Raw genomic sequence first — 17964 nt, forward strand, 5'->3', positions numbered from 1 at the left:
ATTTCCAGAGCATGTACTCAATGACCATCCAGTGAAGCCTATTCATTTTGGTCAGGCTTCACAAGTCCTGCACCACACCTAATGAACACACTGCCTTCTTCTGATGCCTGTTACACTGCCGGCAGTAGAGGATTAAAAATAATTACAGGAAAAGAAAACAAAACAGCCCTAAAAGATTCTTATTAGAACAACTCTCCCTTTAATTTCCTTGGTGTTTGTTCCTTCTCCCTTGGAAGAAGCTGTCACCTATGCAAGAGGTCAGCTTTACAATTTCAGCCTCTATTTGCATTGTAAGGAAAAAAGAAACTCAAGAATTTTGCAAACGCAGGAGAGCGGGATCTCTGCTGCATGAGCAGGGACCTGGCACACCGCAGCCACTCTCCTGCAAGGGTTCAGATCAACTAGTTCCACTGGGAAAGCCTGGATGCAACCACGGCTGTCGTGACCTACATAGCTTAGTCTTCTGCTCATGGAAGATTTGTTATTGGGGCATCTAGAGCTCCAGACCTTCTAAGAGTAAAAATCATGAGGTACAAAAGCTGCTTGTCAGATCTTCATGCTTCCTCACTACCGACCAGCTTCTCTGCTTCAAAATGCACGTCTTTCTACATGGTCCCCACACAGCACAGGCTTCACCCAAGTTAGGTGCAACTGAGAAAAGATAAAAGGATAAACTCAGTGCTTTGAAATAACCAAGCAGCTGCAAGCCAGAAAATAGAGTTCATGCTCTACCAATATGTTAAGTCTCACCCGGTTTCTTTGCCCTGATGGGAGTATCAGCACTGCTCAGAGTGTACTCTCAACTCTGGAAACATTTCACGTCACCGACCACAAATGAAGTGATAGACGTGCTTTTCCATAAGCTGGGAAGAAGGCTCTGTAGCTAGGGAAAGGGGAGGTTTCCAGTCACACTGGCAGCCCAGTAAAACAGGAGGGCTGCATGGAGTGAGCTCCTGGCAGCGAAGGAGCCTCCGGCACACCCTGAAGCTGAAGACCCTCCCTCCTGCTGCAGCTCCACTGGCCTCAGCCTTTTACAGACACCTCTTAAAATACACTCAGTGAAACTCCTGGTGCATTTTATCAGACCTGTGTGAGTGAAGTTTAATCCAGCTGATCTTCTCAGTGTCCTTTCACTTCTTGTTCTTGCCTTTCCTAACCAGAAAGGGGATGTGGCAGTCAGCACGTAACAGCTACACTTTCCATACAGTAAGGCTCAGCAATTGGAAGTTCACTCTTGCCTTTCCCCACCACAATTTTTAAGTCTCTCAACCTTGCCGTCTTCACAGACTCAGGTTTCCCAGTTTAACCTCCCTTTTCCTGATGCTGCCTGTTGCAGCAGACCCTTCCACAGAGGACTGGGAATAGGTCCCCCTGCCTCGAAGGAAACCACAGCTTACAGCCCGCTGACTGCTCTAGGAGCAAAGCCTCTGGCAATCCAAAAACTAAGCACAAGAGTAGTTTTCATTGAAGGGGAGCCTATTAAGAAAAGGCTTTGTACCAGAGTCTGATTCCTAAAACTTTAGTTACAGTCCCACAATAAAGCCCAAGACTAGTAATTTCTCACAGTCTTCATTTATCTTATTCTTTCACGTAAACCTCTTCCCCACACATGCTCCCCCTTCATCACTGGAAACAAACCGCACCCAAAAACCCAGCAAGGTATTTTTGTGGGGCGTTTTCTGTGTTTAAGACACCCACAGGAATTTTTGTTTAAAATAATATAAATCATCTGGCATTATTCGAGGGGCAGTATAAATGGAGCTCAGAGAGGACTCTTGTAGCTTGCTCCTCAAACACGCCTTCTCCCCAGCAGCACATCAAGGCTATTTCAAGTAGCACCTCCCATTTTTCACTCCCAAGTATCTCAAAGTGTGTCAGCTTAAGTAGCCAAAGAAAGAAATGGTTACTTAAGGGCAAGTGTAAATAGCTTGGAAGGAGTGGGAGGGAGACAGGGTGGTGTTAACAGGTTGCTTACCATGCAGTGTATGGAGAAGCAAGCATCCAGACAGCAGCTGCTGAGCCACAGATAATCCCCCCGGGCACGCTGGAGCCCACCCTTCCTCTTCCCCCTGTGCCACGCTCAGCACCTACAGTGGGTGCACAAGCACCCTGCGGAGAAACCGCTTCCCTCCCCGCAGCGCCTGCCTCCAAAACCTTCATTAGTGCACACACATGCCTGCACTCCTGGGGTAGGTAGCAACACTCAACATTTTCCCCTCCGGTATCCATGGAAAGAGTTTAACACTCCAATATTTCATTAGCCAACAGTGCTAAGTGTTCCACCAACTTGTGGAAACAGTAAAAGCACGGTGGTTAATGTATTTGGTGAGGCTCTGTGGAAGGGTTTGGGATATTTTGTTTCAGTATAGCATAAGGAAAGCAGCTGTCACCTTGATCACAGTGCCCTCGGTAAACTGATACTTCTCCAACTTGTCCCAACTTCCACCGGCTCCCCCTCCATCTGAGCCAGCAGTTACTGATCACTTAAACAGGCAAATGGTGATTTGCACAAAAATAAGTTTTGAAGTGATGCTGTGGGTCAGAAGAGGAGCACCAGCTTTAGCAGCACCTTGCACTCACCATACCCATCCTTCCCCAGTCTGAGAAAAGACTACAAAGCCTTTCAAGAAAACCTGAAGAGCAGAGAGAAATGCCAAGCTGCAAAGTTTGGCTCCACACACTCACTTTCCAAAAAGCAAAGGGGATGAGGGATGCAGTGCTCGAATCATCCACATCTGCTTAAACACTTGGTTCACGTGCTCCAACGCTGTCAGGCACAGCTGACGAGTCAAAGATAGAGCTAGTATACAGTGGCTCTTCCCCACCCCAGACCAGTCACCTCCAGGTTTTCCCTTGAATTATGGTCTGGCCAAGAGGTGTCAGCAGTCCAGCATCCCCTCCCCACCAACAGCTCTGCCAGTACTTTGGTCACTCCCAGCCACCTCCTCCCCACTCCCTCTCTTTCACTGCCACAGGATGAGTGAGCGTAAGGATTCCTGAGGGTGGGCAAAGGACCAGAGCAAGCCCAGTTTTTTGTCTACCCTTTCTTCTGCTCTTGGATCTTGTACTTGCAACATGAGACTGAAGAGCAGTGCCAATCCTAACAGTCACCTGGCTTGCCTGACAGCACAAAAGCAGTGGAGCAGGGAGGGAGATCAGTCTAATGAGGATGGAAGTACAAGAGACAGCAGAGAAAAAGAGCAAGTAAAGAACTTAAGATATAAATTACAATTAGGTGCACTATAGTTACCATGTACTGTGCAGTATTGCTCAGAAACACCATCAGCACAAGTCAAAAAAACCACACTGAACAAAAAGTGACATTTCTAGTAGGAAAATGGTAGTCTCACACCACCACTGCGGTGATAATGGCATGAGAGAATGTATGAGTAACAGGTTAGACAGAATTTAAAAGCCCTCTGTTCAGGTTACTTCATTAGTTTCTATCTTCTGATAAAAACAGCCTATACCTACATAGCCAATAACACGGAGCAATACCCATCCCTGCAGTATGCTCTATCATACCACGATTGAAAAATAGTCTTTTTTTTCCCTCCCTTTTCTTTTGAGGATAAAAGCCCATTAAGACATAATGTCATTACATCTGCTTTGATTTATCCAAAGGAAAGCCAAAGCACCTACGCTATATGCTTTGACCAATAAATTTACATAGCTCCATGGACAATGTGTTATAATTTAATGATTTATTTCCCTGGAAAAGAAAACAAACTTTTATTTATAAGCTGCTTCATATTTTAGAGATGTTCACTGAAATAGAAGTCCAGCGTAACACAGTCTTAACTCATACACACAGAGCCAGCACTGCACTTCAGGCTTTGCAGTTAGTCACAAAAGGACCCAGCAAATTAAAAAAAAAAAAAAAAGTCTTAAGGAAAGCTAATTGACAACTGCAAAGCACAGGAGAAGGGCCTGCCTCTGCTTAATTGAAGGTCTTTTCTGTTAAGCTGCATGCTATATTTACCACCTGGCTTGTAATGGCTGTTTTTATTCAAATGTTCTGTGGTAAAATACATGCACGTGTAAGGGATGAAAACTTTATCATCGAAACCTTCTGCAAGAAATTAGGGGAATGAGGAAGGCTCGCACACTTCCGCAGCAAAATTAGGTCAGAATGCCTTTGAACAGCTCCATCTGAAGGCTGTGCCAGACTTCAGATCAAATACTTTTTAGTGCATTAGACCCAACAGCTTAAGAGATGAACTTCTATGCTGCTGATAATTATTACTGGTACTGTGCATGGCTGCTTTCCTCTCCACCTGTGGATAATTATAAATAGCCTACATTTTCCAGTCCCTGACATATGCCACTCGGTTAATAGCACTTCCAAAACCCATCCTTTATAACCATGGGTCACACATTTCAAATATGACGACCGCGTAACTCTACACAGATTGGGAAATTATTACTTGCCCCATGCATACTCTTAACTAAGCACTCCCTGAATATACATGTATAACTAAATGATATTACCATCACAGTAATTAATGATGTGAGGCTGTAAAGTGCCAAGTCGGTGATTCATATACAAACTAGTCTCTGCACTCTGGTGCCTATGCACAGCCCTGAACCGTGCGGCCAGGGAGCATCACTGCCACCAGCCGTCACCTCCTGCCCTGCCCAAGCACAGTCAGCCCCAGGGCTGATGCTCTCCTGCATGCCAACCCCCCCTTCCTAAGGGGCTCCAGGGCTATCCCGAAATAAAGCATACTCCAGTAGCCAAGCTGGGGGAGTAAAGGCCACAGAACTGTCCCCAGATACATAAAGCAGTTAATCATACATCTCCTCCCCACTCAGCTTTACTGCTTACACCCCGAGGAATGGGCAACAGAGCCTACCAGCCCCCACATCCAGTCATGTTTGTGTAAAATTTCATTAATAAATTATTCTGTAAGTAAACTATAAAAAAGCCTAAACCCCTGAAACTACTTCCAGGGAGTAAGAGGGGGTTATACAGCCAAAACAGTAACTCTAGAGTCAAATATACCTTTTGTGGAGCTTAACAGCATAACAAGACTAGCAGTAAGAAAATCGAGGCATTCAGAATTGTAATTCTTTAAAAACTCAGACTTTTCCCTTGGTTTTTTTTAGCTCTTAAAATTCACAGCTGAGTTCACTCTAGCAAGCTTGGCTCTTGGGAGGGTTGTTAAGATACACAGAAACACCCACCTCCAGTTTCCTACTGCTCCTTGTTTTGCTCTCCCGTTAGGTGACACTGCTAATTGTACAGCTGCTACAGCTAGCTGCCAGAGACTGCTCTAAGGAGGTTTTCCAATTAGGTTAGCTGAATTAAATAACAAGGGAGAGAAAGAGATTAGCTTTTTCTGTGCATCTCTAGGAAGCCACAGAGAAATTGCCCAAAATACTCTTGCTAATCCTCCCTTAGGACCCCTTCATCTCTGATCACAAATACAGAAATGCCATGTGAGCTACTCTACTTTGTGGGAACCATGCCAACTCTGATTGTCTGTACAGCCACAATTTTCGTGACAAGGAATCCTACCTACTTTGTTTGAGACTGACAGCATCTGCCAGAAGAAGTTTTCTCCTCAGTCTTCCTCAGGTCAAATACCTTTACACATTTAAGCCAGTGGAGGTAAGATCCTCAGGTGTTAGGTGAAACATCAAGAAGTAACAAGGTGAAGAAGTATCACAAAGACCGCTATCTGTATATTATAAAGCACCAACTTTTTTTCACAGACATTTTTTTGTCATAACCCAAAGCTGCCTAATTCTTCCCATGCAGATAGAGAAGGTCAGAAAAACAAAAAGTAGAATGATTGGTACCTGACCTCAGGAGCATTACTACATATTCACAAACCCAGAAGACTTTTTCAACCCACAAACAAGATTCAGGGTTCTCAAAAAAAGTATCAGAAAACCTTCATCACTACTAAGTTTATCTGGCTTTTATATATGACAATTTATGCCACCAGGCAGAAGACCAATTACAGGTGTCCACCAGAAGAGACCTACATCAAGATGCCAAGTCACCAGCTCTTGGTTAATTGGGAGAGATATGGTCAAGAAAGCAGCATTAGTGAAAGCACAAAATCCCAGACCAGCTGAGGGCAAAGTAAGTTTTTCAGGTTGTGAATCACAGTAAGAACAAGAACAAAAGGAAAGACAGGTCATTTTCCCTTTCCAATGCCCTATAGTTACAAAACAGACAAGAATAGCATTTTCAGCATAGCAATATTATTGAGTACTATCTCAAACCATTTTAGACCTAATACTCTTCCATCATCAGGAGCTGGTAAGCTCCTTCCATCCAGTGAGTCCCATCACGGTGGCACAGGCACACCTCTGCCTCTCCAACCCAGCAGAAAGGCTATTTATTACTGAGCCTGAGCCGGCTCAAAGGCAAAGAGATGCCCCCCTTGCAGAACATAGCCCTGCTCTTCAACACAGCATTGCTCCTTGAGCTAAACACCACCGGAGAGAAAAGCATTTCCAGTAAGAACCATGATGGGAGACCACCAGCCATACTCAAAGTTGAGTATGTTAAATGTCCTTTCTTCTCCAGCACCTGTGCGCTTTAAGGAGGAAAGTCAGTTTTTAACAGGTGGCCATGGTACCCACTTTCCGCACCCTCAAACCCTGCACAGTCAGGCCTTTAAGTGGCATTGAAGCATCCAAACATTATTCAATAGGCTGGAGATCAGGCTCTGAAATGCTATCAGTGGATCTTTTTTTATGTCAGTTTTCAGAGTTGGTGCTTTTTCAACACTCTTGTGTCACCCCTCCCTTCCGCACACCAATACTCTGCGGGAAGGACCACCAGTCCTACCAGAAGAGCAGAAAGCATCTCGTGGCTTGCCACAGGGCTTCCTCATCCACCTCCTGCTCACTGCCAAACCCTTTGGAAACTTCTAGAGACCTCTGCCACATTTTCACAGAGCAGACAGACGTGTCCACCAAAGCGTTTTGGTCAAAAGGGAGGAAAAGGCAAATTCAAGTGGCCCAAGCTGCAACACGGACAGACAATTTCAGCTGAGCTGGGAATCCATTCAGGTCACAACAGCTCTGGTGTGACCTCCCAGCCTGGCCAGGTCAGGTACAGACCTGTGCCAACCACTATTCCCAGTTTTTCTCTTTAGAACAAATTTTTTCCAACTCATTCACATTTTGCAGTGACCCCTTACCAGGGCTTTGAGGGCAGAGGGAAGGCTGTGCTGGAGAATCAAACCAAAAGCACCTTTGGGAGCTATGGAGGATCAAATCATACTTCTGGGGGAAAACTGTTATGAAATTGTTGTATTAAATCACAAGTGAAGAAGCAAGAAGAAAACCATTTGTAAAGACCACCTCCTGTTTAAAGCTTATTTTTCCTGGTAAGTAAGGTCAGAGAAGCTGCTCCTTCTACACTAATTCGGGCCAAGAGAATTGTTAAGACAATTTTGAGAGCAATTTTGATCTGTTTATTTAACTGGGAGACCTTCTCAAGTTCTGCTGGCCTTTCCTCTCCTGACACTTGAAAGACAGACTGCCTTTTGTAAAAGGCAAAAAAAAATCTTTACTTTTTGTAAAAGATACACACACAAAAGTATATAAAATAAAAATATATGTAACAGAGACATCTGTGTAGAATAAAGATCTATATAAAATACACACACAAAAAAAAACTTTCAAGGGCCTTCCAAGCTAGAAATGCAGCAGCTGCAGAGAGCACAGGCTCTGTGGAAGCCACTCTCTATGAACAGATAATTTCAAATATACCCCAAGAAGTTTCATTTCATGACATTTTAGATGTTACATTCAAAAATATCAGCCTTCACAGATGAGAAATAATCAAAGAGCACATGACTGGAAAACCATAAGCAACTCCATCAAAGACAAGAATTTAGAAGACATACACGGCTCTTCAGTAACTTTTCCTATCTACCTCCAGGACTAGTCATCCTTCTTGTCTACCATGGGGAGAGAGGCCTGTGAGTTCCACAGACTACAGATGCTTAAGTCACTAGTGATCCTAAAGTATTAATCTTCCAACGTAGTATGCTGCCACATCAGTTCTTGAGAACCTTTCACAATGAGACTTACACAAGCCAGTCACAAATACAACCAAATTTCGCATACCCTGTTCACAGACGCTCCTTCTCTTTGCTGCACAAACACTTCCATTCACTGTGCTCGAACTGCCACTAGTGGCAAGTACCAAGTGTCCCTGAGCTCCTGACTGGGAGGAGACACAAGCCAGTCCACGGCCAGGACAGGACCTGCATGTTCTGCAATCCCTCTTCCACAGAAAACTCAGAATCTTGCTTCGCAGCAACATTATTTTATGCACATCCTTGCTGAGATTATACACTATTATTATTTATAGAGCTAAGCCATACCTATTTTTATTTATGCAATGACACAAATTTACATTCAACAGAAGCTCGATTTTCAGATGTCCCAACGATGGTGCATTTCCATTACTTTGAACTAGCTTCACCTTTCCGCTTTGCTTCCCTTGCAGGTTTTCATTTTAAATAATAAGAACACCATCAACGTCACACCCCCACACCTGCATATTTGAACGTGGAACTGCACAACACTTGAAAGGGATTCAAAAGGAATGTGGAGGGTTTCAACTGGTAGTCAGTTTAAGTGACACACTGATTCTGGAATCTCCATATCCTGAGCAAGCATGGATAAAGAACCCAGCAAAGGAAGAATCTGTCTCCTGTACATCTCTCCTCTTCACAGCCTGCAAGATACAACATGTATTCAAACCTGGCATTAGCCTTCCCCTGCAGACCCCAGTCCAAAAAGCAAACAAGACTCAGCTCTTAAAAGCCAAAAAAGACCAAGTGCATGGGGCTTTGGCTGGCCACAGCTGTGCCCTCCAGCTGCTGTGTCCAGCCAGCTGTTCCTGCAGGTACTGCAGAGTCACTGCAGCTGGAATAAATGCAGCTCAGCCCAGAGAAAGAGGAAAGCTTGCTTCTATTTGTATAACTAATAGTGGGACAGGAGCAGACAAACCAGAGAGGATCCTGTGGAAGGTAGGAGAAATGGAAGACCTAGTGAAGTTATTCATTCATGTGGAAGCAAGTACACTACATTTTTCTTCTCTCTCAAAACTTACTGAGTCTTGATGCCATGCTGATCATGTACCCAACTGCTCCCCAAGAAGTACTTCACCTCCCAGGCTATATTCTTCAGCAGCACTGTCTCCTACAGCTCTGTGAGACCACTGCAGCCACACCGCTGAAATACATTTCAGCAACTAAGCATGGGCCACTTCACACTGATCTGAAAGGTGACAATTGACCTCCATTAGTGTGGAAGCACCTCTAGAGAAAATTATGCTTTATTATGGTTAATCAAGCAGGAACAAAACATGTCTGACAGCACAGTATTTAAATACAGACAATACATTTTGGTTGTGAACGACAATGGTGGTTTCTGAACATTTTGATTCAGTTCCTGTGTATACCGCAGGCTGTTTGACCTTCTACAAGTCCCTTTGTCTCCTTAACACTAATACAAGTACAAAGTATGTATTTATCTTTATGCGTGCAACTCAAACACAGCCAAACAGGTTTTTATTTGAACTCTCCCAAATCAATTCACCTTTGGAACAAAACAATTTAGCTTAGAAGGGAGATTTCTGTAGAAGTTTATATGTAAACTAAAAATAGTGATTTCAGATGGAGGGTCCAGCTCAAGCTTTAGTTAAGCACAGCTTATACGACACACTAATAGCCTATCTAGACAAAGCCAAGTTCCACAGATTCATCACCACCCTATTAGTCATTATTTCTCTTTAAATGAACCCCCTGCTTGAGAGATCAACAAAAATAATTTGTTCAGCACAAAAGTACTTGTTGCAAACAGTTGTTAAATGCTGTGTTTTCTCCTACTGCAATCAGTTTTCCAATACTTTTGAGGATTACATGTATTTTGTATTTCTGCCTAAATTTCCAGTATGCTTTTGAAAGTATCCCTTGGGGCTGAGCTAATCAAGAAAACAAAATGCATACAGAGAACTGTCATTATTACAGGGTCAAATACTAATGCAGTCTTTACTCGAGAGATTGCAAATTATATTTCAACGTGAGCAAGAGAAATCTTGCTCCCAAATCACTGAATAGTGCCATGTAACCTATGAATAAATTACTAGTCCTGAAAAGATTACAGACAGCAGTTTATTATCATCTTGTAAGCATGCACCAAAGATAACCAAACAACAAGTTGTTAGAGAACAGCCTGCAGTAATTCTCTCATGCTAGCTACAACACAGAGAGCAAAGCAACTTGAATGTGGACCAAACCACTTGCTCATGACTTGTGCATCCTCTCTCAACTGCGGCAGCACAGAGGGCATCTTTATGACTTACATTCAAGCAGGGTCTTACATGGGGCCTTGAATAAGCTTGCCAGTCTCAAACACAACATTTCTGTTAAAATTCATAGTCAGTCAGATTTATTCAGAAGACAAAAAGAGTACTTTTCCGTAACTAGACAAGAGCCCTTTGTTCAGCCACTAAGCCTTACTAAAGCTTGTAATTCTTTGCCATAAGGAAAATGTTTAAACTGGTCAATGGCAAAAGTCAATTTGGTGAGATAATGTAATTAATAAATGGCATCCGTATGCCTCTGCTCAACGTTTTATAAAGACAATTGGCCATCAAGAGCAGGGCAAACAGAGAGCCCTGCAAACGACTGGCTGCTCTGCAGGAAGGTCAGCTGCTGCACGGAGTAATGAGCTATTATCCGAGCTCAAGACTCCCTGCCAAAACACTATGTTCCCCACCGAGGACAGCAGGTAGCTCTCCACATCCTCCCTGGAGGCGTTAGATCATGGCTGCGTGTTTGACACGGAGGTTTTCATAACTCATACCTCTGCTAGCCAAGAAACTAGGCTTTGACCTCCATTAGTCAAAAAATTAGGCCTTGATCTGGTCATCCTGAGATTACATTTAAGATTAGCACCACAGATCCATCAAAACTTCAAACAAACCCAAGGTTTACAGCTCTTCCTCCTAAGTCCACCATCTTTATCCCATTACCTGCAGAAATTGCCTCAAACCTACCACAGAGGTGTCATCTGCCCAAGAACAACAATCCCAGTACCTGACTTCAAACCCAGAGATATTTGTTCCGACTTGTTCCTGAAGATGAGGCTCTCATCTGCTTCCTTGATAAGGATCTAGAAAAAAATGCAGAGAAAACATCTCTGCACTTCAGACCTGAATATTAAGTCAGTTCCAATGCAGACCTTGGGGCTAAGATATTAAAAAGAGAAACTGCTTCAGTGTTTGATCTCAGGTCAAGAATCATCTGTTCTTCAATTTTTAAAAGATAAGCTAACCTGGGAGGGAAACCTATTCCCAGAAAGTGGCTCCTGTGAACATCCAGCTAAGGGGCAGCTTCATTGCAGCACCAGAACTGTAACTGGTGGTAAAACCCAGAGCACATCAGTCAGGCAGCTGTTGGATGGGAGCATGGAGATACTCAGCTAGAGTAAGGGAAGCAGCCATGGCAGATGCTGCTGACTGATTACAGGTGCTGCCAGGTCACAAAAAGCACTGGATGGATATTTATTAATTCTACAGTGAGAAGAAAAAGTTCATGTGAGTTGGGGAAGGGTGGAAATAAATCAAGACTAAAAAAGCCTCCTACATTTCTTTGGAACTTACTTGGCTATGCAGATTTAACATGCTTAGGAGAGACACACATGGCATATAAATCTGAAACGCCACCCATCTCTTCAGCCCTTCTTCTCTCTTCTCCTCTAATTACTATGTCCAAAGTCTAGCTGCCTTTTTCAGGAAAACAGCATTCCTCCTCCCCAACACGCTATCAATTTTCCAAATTCCAAAAGCAAAATAACCATTAGAAACAAAAGCAGTAAAATGACAGCGTCATGCTTCTAAAATACTAAATACTTCTGAAAAATATACCAACTATTAACCTTGGATCATCCCTCAGTAACTACATTTAGGCCAACAAATCAGTGCTCAGACGCTTGCAGAAGAAGCTGAAAGACTACCTAGTTGACATTGATGCACCAGTGCTCTATTTTACTGAAAGCCTAAAAACCAACACCAACACCACCCCCGACATGCACTGCTGACGCAAAGCAAAGTCTTCAGACTCCAGAAACCTCACAAGGAGAGCGATGATTAACCTTCTGTTAGGAGAGCAGCGCTATAGTGCCGCGGTATGCAGCACAACCTGCTAGCCAGCAAAGTTTCCCAACATGCGCTTGGGCTTGCAGAGAGGATTAGACCATCACACAAGCTCTGGAAAACCGTTCGTCCCACTGCTGCGCACCAGGATGAAACAGGAAGGTTTATCCGCCTCTTCTGAATGGGAGCTGACAAGTACAGCTGGATACTTGGCGCTGCTCTCTGGTGCTATTAAAATCAGCAAGAGCTGACTCCCACCACCATCAGGACCGGACCCAGCCTTTTCACAGGCACATCAGGCCTTTCTGAGAGTTTGCCTTTTTTTCCCAGCAGTTTCATGTCGCTCTCATTCCTTCTCCTACAAGCAAATGAGGAAACTTTCAAGGTAGCTAAAAAGCACATTTTTTTGCCGTTAGCCAAGCCTGGGTGAATCCTCCATGTTCTTCCAGGCCTGCTGGGGTTACCAGACCCCACTCCAACCTGATGTCTCACCGCACGCTGTGCTGATGGCAGCAAACCACCCCACAAGCCCTGGCTGAGACTCACTGGCTTTGATGTGGCCAATGCCTGCCACCATGCACAGGTTGCCACAAACGGGTCGGAGTCCCCATCACCCTCTGCATCCCACCCACGTCCCCAGAGCAGGCACGGCACAGCAGAGCGCATCTGCAGCACGACAGCCCACGCCAGGGCGCACGAAGCATGCACCCAGCACGGACAAACCGCTCCCAGGTTCAGGGGCAGGTCTCATTTCCAGTCCATTTTTAACACGGCTCTGACATCTACTTGGCCTACCCCAATAAATAGGTTTCTTGGTTACATGCAGCAAACACAGGGAACTCACTGCTTTTGGAAACAAAATGACCTGCTGCCTTCCCCCACCTTGCTCAAAAAAACCTCCTGGATAATTTATTTCATCAGAAATGAGATTTTTTTTCCCTTACAGCTTCGCCTAGATAATAAATACCAGAATCAAAAAAAGGGGAAGAAATTTAGAGCTAAACCCACTTGACAGTGCTCCGGAGAGCTAGCAGGTCTTCTTAAGCATCCATATAAAACTCCTCTTACAACTAGGACCAATTTCTGCAGAGACTACAGATTCGGCATCTATCATTTCCCAGAGACCCGTCTACAAAATCCTACCTTAAGGGACTATGTAGCTGCTGCCAGAATCAGTGAAAGAAAGGGGGGGGGGGGGGGGGGCGGGGAGCAGAGGGTGGAGAAAAGGGAACTTTTCCCTTTACTTTTCCAATCTCTCCACAACTTTCTGGCAGCAGCAAGGGCACTGCACCAGGGCCAGGCAGGCTCCCCCCACCTCACTCCCCCTCTGCCCCCCAAACCGCGCTGCCCCAGTACGCCCTGACAACCCGCCTCACGCTGCCGCAGCGTGTTCATCCCAAGGCAAAAACCCATAAAACTTAATACTTTACTAATTACTGTGGCAGTTTAATAGTTACTACACCATCAGAGAACTTTGTAATAACAGTATTTCTATAAAATTAAAGTATATTGTACCTCATTAGCCAAGGGTGTTTCTGCAGTGCAGTCATACTTAGCGGAAACAGGAGTCCGTGTTCTACACAAACCTTTTTTAATTAGTCCTTAAGAAAAGTGTTTTGCAATTGTATCCTTAGAAATCCCTAATGATGAGCCTGATTTCACCAAGGCTGTGACTGGGCTAATTTATACAATAGCTAGACAACTTCCAAAGTTAACCCAAGCTAGTGACATTATTTAGTTCAGTGGAGCGGCTCATTTTAATTGGATTAAATTGTCATGCTTTTTTTAAAAATTTCATACTGAAACCTCAATTTATTATTTCCTAATATTTGCCCCAACAATGCAACGGTGTCGTTCGCATGCCCCCTTCCCTCAATGCAATCGAGGCAACCTCAGATCTACCGATGCAAAAGAAAGACTAAAACCCTGTGGCCCGCCTTCACCGGCTCCGTGCTGCGGCGGAGCGGGAGCGCTTTGCCCAAGAGTGGCTTTTCCCGCGGTACAAATCCCGGTAACCGAGTTAATTGCATTAAGCAGAGGCCCCCGGTTAGCAAATACACTTGTGGCTCGGAAAAGTGTAAACAGCGGCATTACCCCCAGCATCCCGCAGCAAGCCCGCAGGGGCAGGGCCGGCGGGGCCAGCGGCAGGCTCGGGCTCCCCGCAGCCGGCACCGGCGGCTCCGCAGCCGGGACAGGCGGCCGGCCGGGAGGCGCGCAGCGCTGCGCCCCGCGCAAGGAGAGGCGCAGCAGCTCGGCGCACACGACGGTTTTGGGGGCTCCTGCGCCGCGCAGCCAAGGGGTGTTAGTTACCGCTTTTTTTCCTCTTTTTAGCAACCGGCCGGGGTGGGCTCATTTTGCCAGGCGACGCTCCCGCCTCACCGCCCGCGGAGCCGGGGGGAAGCGGCATTTTCCGCGGGCGGCTGCTCGGACGCGGTGCGGGGCGGCCCGGCACAAAGCCCCGCCGGACGCAGCGCCCCGAGGGCTCCGGCCCCAGCCCCGCGCCGCCGCCGCCCCTCGGCCGCCCCACGGCAACCGGGCAGCCCCCCCTCCTTCGGGGCGGCAGGGAACGAGGCACCGGGGGGGCTCCAGGGCCGGCAGGCGGCTGGGTCGTCGCGACAAACTTCGGCTGCGGCTCGCTGGAGGGCGGCAGGGTGCTCCGCTCGGCTTCGTATGGCTTTTTGGGAGGGAGGTCTCTTTTTCTAATTTTTTTTTTTTTTGGGGGGGGGGGGGGTGTCTGATGTTTGCAGAGCCCTCGGCTATCAACAGATGCTCCCGCGAACCGGCCCGCTGACCCGGCGGGCGGCGATACCGCGGCCAGGACCAGGGCTGCGCGCCCCGCGCTGGCAGACGGAGCCCAGGCGGCCGCCCCGTCCCGTCCCGTCTCGCCGCGCCCCGCGGAGCCGCCGCCGCCGCCCTCCCCTCCGCCCCGGGACTCACCGGCTGCCCGGAGGCGCAGGCCACGAAGCTGACGGTGAGCGCTAGCCACACGCCCCGCATTATTCCCGCGGAACCGGCGCGGCGGCCGCCTGGGGCCGGGCACAAAGGAGAAACCGGGGGGCGGCGGCGCTCGGCAGCGCCCGGGGGGGCGCGGGGCAGGGCCGGGGGCGCCCGCCGGCCGCCGCGCTCCTTCCGCTCCGCTCCGCGCTCCGCTCCGCCGCTGCGCGGCCGGCCCGATGCTGCGCGGCGCTGGGGCGCCCGGGCTGCAGGCTGCGCGCTGCCGGCTCCGCCGCTCTCCCTCCGCCCCGAGTGCTCGGCGGCGGCGGCGCGGCTCCCAGTTAAACCCCGCAGAAATTCCTGCAGGATTACAACACAGATTGGCAGCTCCCCCAGCCAGTGGAAGGAGGCGGCACGCCGCCGCCGCCGGCTCTCGCCCCTCGCAAATTCAAGCAACTTTCCCCCCCCGCCCCCCGTCTCCTCCTCCTTCTCCTTCTCCTCCGCCCCGGTCTCCCCTCTCTCGTCCTCCCCCCCAGTGGAAAACATGAGTAGCGCCGCGGGCCGACCGAGGGCTGGCCTCGGTGTAAGAGCGAGGACGTGGAAGGCTCCCTCTTTCCAAGGGCAGTCTGAGCGCTGCCGCTGTGTTTAGTGCTGTGCCCAACTGCGCATCGCCGCTCCGCGCCACCCTCCCCAGTTAGCCGGGCTGGCAGCCTCAACTGTCGGAAAACACAGGACGGAGGCGTTAAAAATCACGGGGAGGGGGGAGATCCCTAAATGCCGGCCCACTTCGGATCCTCACTTGGCTGTCTGCCCCGAGGTTCGATCGTTTTGGACTTTGCTCCCTTAACAAGAAGACTAGAAACTTTCAGGGCTGAGGGGGTGGCATGTAATAGCCGCGATGTGTACCTAGGTACGTGGATCCAGGAGCTGTGTCTTCAAAATAAATATTGCAGGAATTGACAGCACCACAAATGTCTGCCCCAGCAGCCAAAACAAGAAGTCTTGCAATGACTAGCCCATGGTATTTCTCAGCTGGGGAAAATGGTGGTATTGCAGAGCTTAGGAGCCTCAGCGCAATCCACTTGCCTATGCCAGCCTGTTTCCACCGCTGAACGTGTCCACATATTACATCAGTCATTGGACATGGGAAAGGAGCAATAACCAGGAAAGCAAAATATATCAGTCTTGCTTGCAAGCTACCGGTTGTGATTTAATTCAGAAGGCTGCAGGCAGCATTTTATAGCCCTAGTCAAATGGTCACAAGGACCATAATGGCCTCTTCTGTGTTAGCAAAACCTATCCCTCTTAGAGGACCCCAGCCCCAGAGGGGGCAAGAAGAGCCCGGGGAGATTCCCCAGGCAGATGTTTTTCCCGGGTAGATGCTTTTCCACGCCCTTTGCCTTGCTTGCCCTGCTCTCTGGCGAGCACTTTGGCTGACGAGTGGTGTTGAGATCCCTACTGCCTTCAGTTCCCGCTCTGGTTGCCTTCCTATCAAAACAGGAATGCCATGTAAGAAAAAAAAAATAAAGTTAACTTGGCACAAGCGATCTCTCACCCCACTCATCACTCTCCCATCTCTCCCAGGCAAACACACATCCCTGGAGATCCCTGTGCAGCGTGGGCTCAGCGGCTAGCTCTGCACTGGGAAGTGGCAGGACCCTTGTCCCCAGAGGGGTAGGTGGCTCTGTCTGGAGTGCTCTCGCTCTGCGCAGCCCAGTCCCAGGAACGTGATACCTCTCAACAGTTACCACGCTTGCTATTTCTAGATCCACCTTCCGGACATGCCATGTAATTGATTTTTAGGCTGCGTTCCCCACTGAAATCTTACCAGATTTTCAACGCTCTGCTCCTCGTGGGTGTCACACACAGATCGTTTAATACGTTCCTTATATTAAACAGATTGTTTAATATAATCCTTCTCCTTCAAAGTATGTTGCAAATACTTAGGACCCAATTTTGTGTATCCCCTTCCTTGGTAGGCAGCAGGGTTGCAATCCAACCAAGCAACAATTTCGGCACTGTTTGATGTGGGTGCATGAAGTGCAGTAAAGCAAAGGGAGGAAAACTCTGGCTGGGCCAAATCTGTAGGACCTTGCACAGGCACAGGGTCTTACAGGCACCCTGTCTGCAAGGATGGGAGAGAGAAAGAGATTGCAACTTGCCCTGAGTCAAAGTGGGAACCAGAAATAGAATTCCTTATGCTGGCAGGATCCTTAACAGCAGGAAAACAGAACGCCACATTAGATACAAGTAACATAAAAGAACAAATCTGAAGACAGAGAAGTTGGGTACAGGCAACATCTTAAGGGTTGTCAGACGCCAAGGTGCAAGTGATTTACTACAGCATGGTGGGATTTTAGCATTCAGACCTTTCAGACATATCTTTAACAAATAAACCAAGCTCACATTTTCATTCATGTTACAATACGTGATTATCAGGGATTTAGTGCTCAGTAGAACCTATCAGAGACCAAAATATCATCTGCAACCAGTGAAGTATTCCTTTGGCAAAGACAACAGCAGCTAATGGGTTCCTCATGGACCATGATTTTCCATAAGGGCAGTGCCCATCAGGAACTTGGGACTAAGACCTGCAAAACCTCCACATGTTTACACACCTCCTTAAACCTGTGCAGGGGCAATCTCTGATGCCAAGCATGAAGCTAAGCACATGCACTAATACTAGAAGGAGCAGAACTGGAGACCAGAAGCCAGACAGATGATTTGGAAAGATAGAAACGAACATGAGGAGGAAGAAAAGGAAAGAAATAACCCTTGTAGGTCACAGAACCAATAAAAGATTTTCTTGGGACCTGCTTGCTGCCTTTGCACACTCCTGAGCCCTCCGGCTGGATGCAGTAGGAGCACTTCCACGAGTGGTCCCACAGGGA

At 47.4% G+C, this 17964-nt stretch overlaps 1 protein-coding gene across 1 annotated transcript in view; it reads right to left on the minus strand.

Annotated features, from left to right (window-relative positions):
- SDC2 (syndecan 2) overlaps window positions 1-15633 on the minus strand; it is a 60727-nt gene extending 45094 nt beyond the window's left edge. Inside the window, exon 1 of the mRNA XM_056331010.1 lies at window positions 15077-15633. Within this exon, the coding sequence (XP_056186985.1) occupies window positions 15077-15619 (543 nt within the window). The 5' untranslated portion in view covers window positions 15620-15633. The remainder of the gene's footprint in view (window positions 1-15076) is intronic.
- Between the last annotated feature and the right edge of the window lie 2331 nt (window positions 15634-17964).

Source organism: Falco biarmicus, chromosome 3 (assembly GCF_023638135.1).
Source record: "Falco biarmicus isolate bFalBia1 chromosome 3, bFalBia1.pri, whole genome shotgun sequence".
NCBI lineage: Eukaryota > Metazoa > Chordata > Aves > Falconiformes > Falconidae > Falco > Falco biarmicus.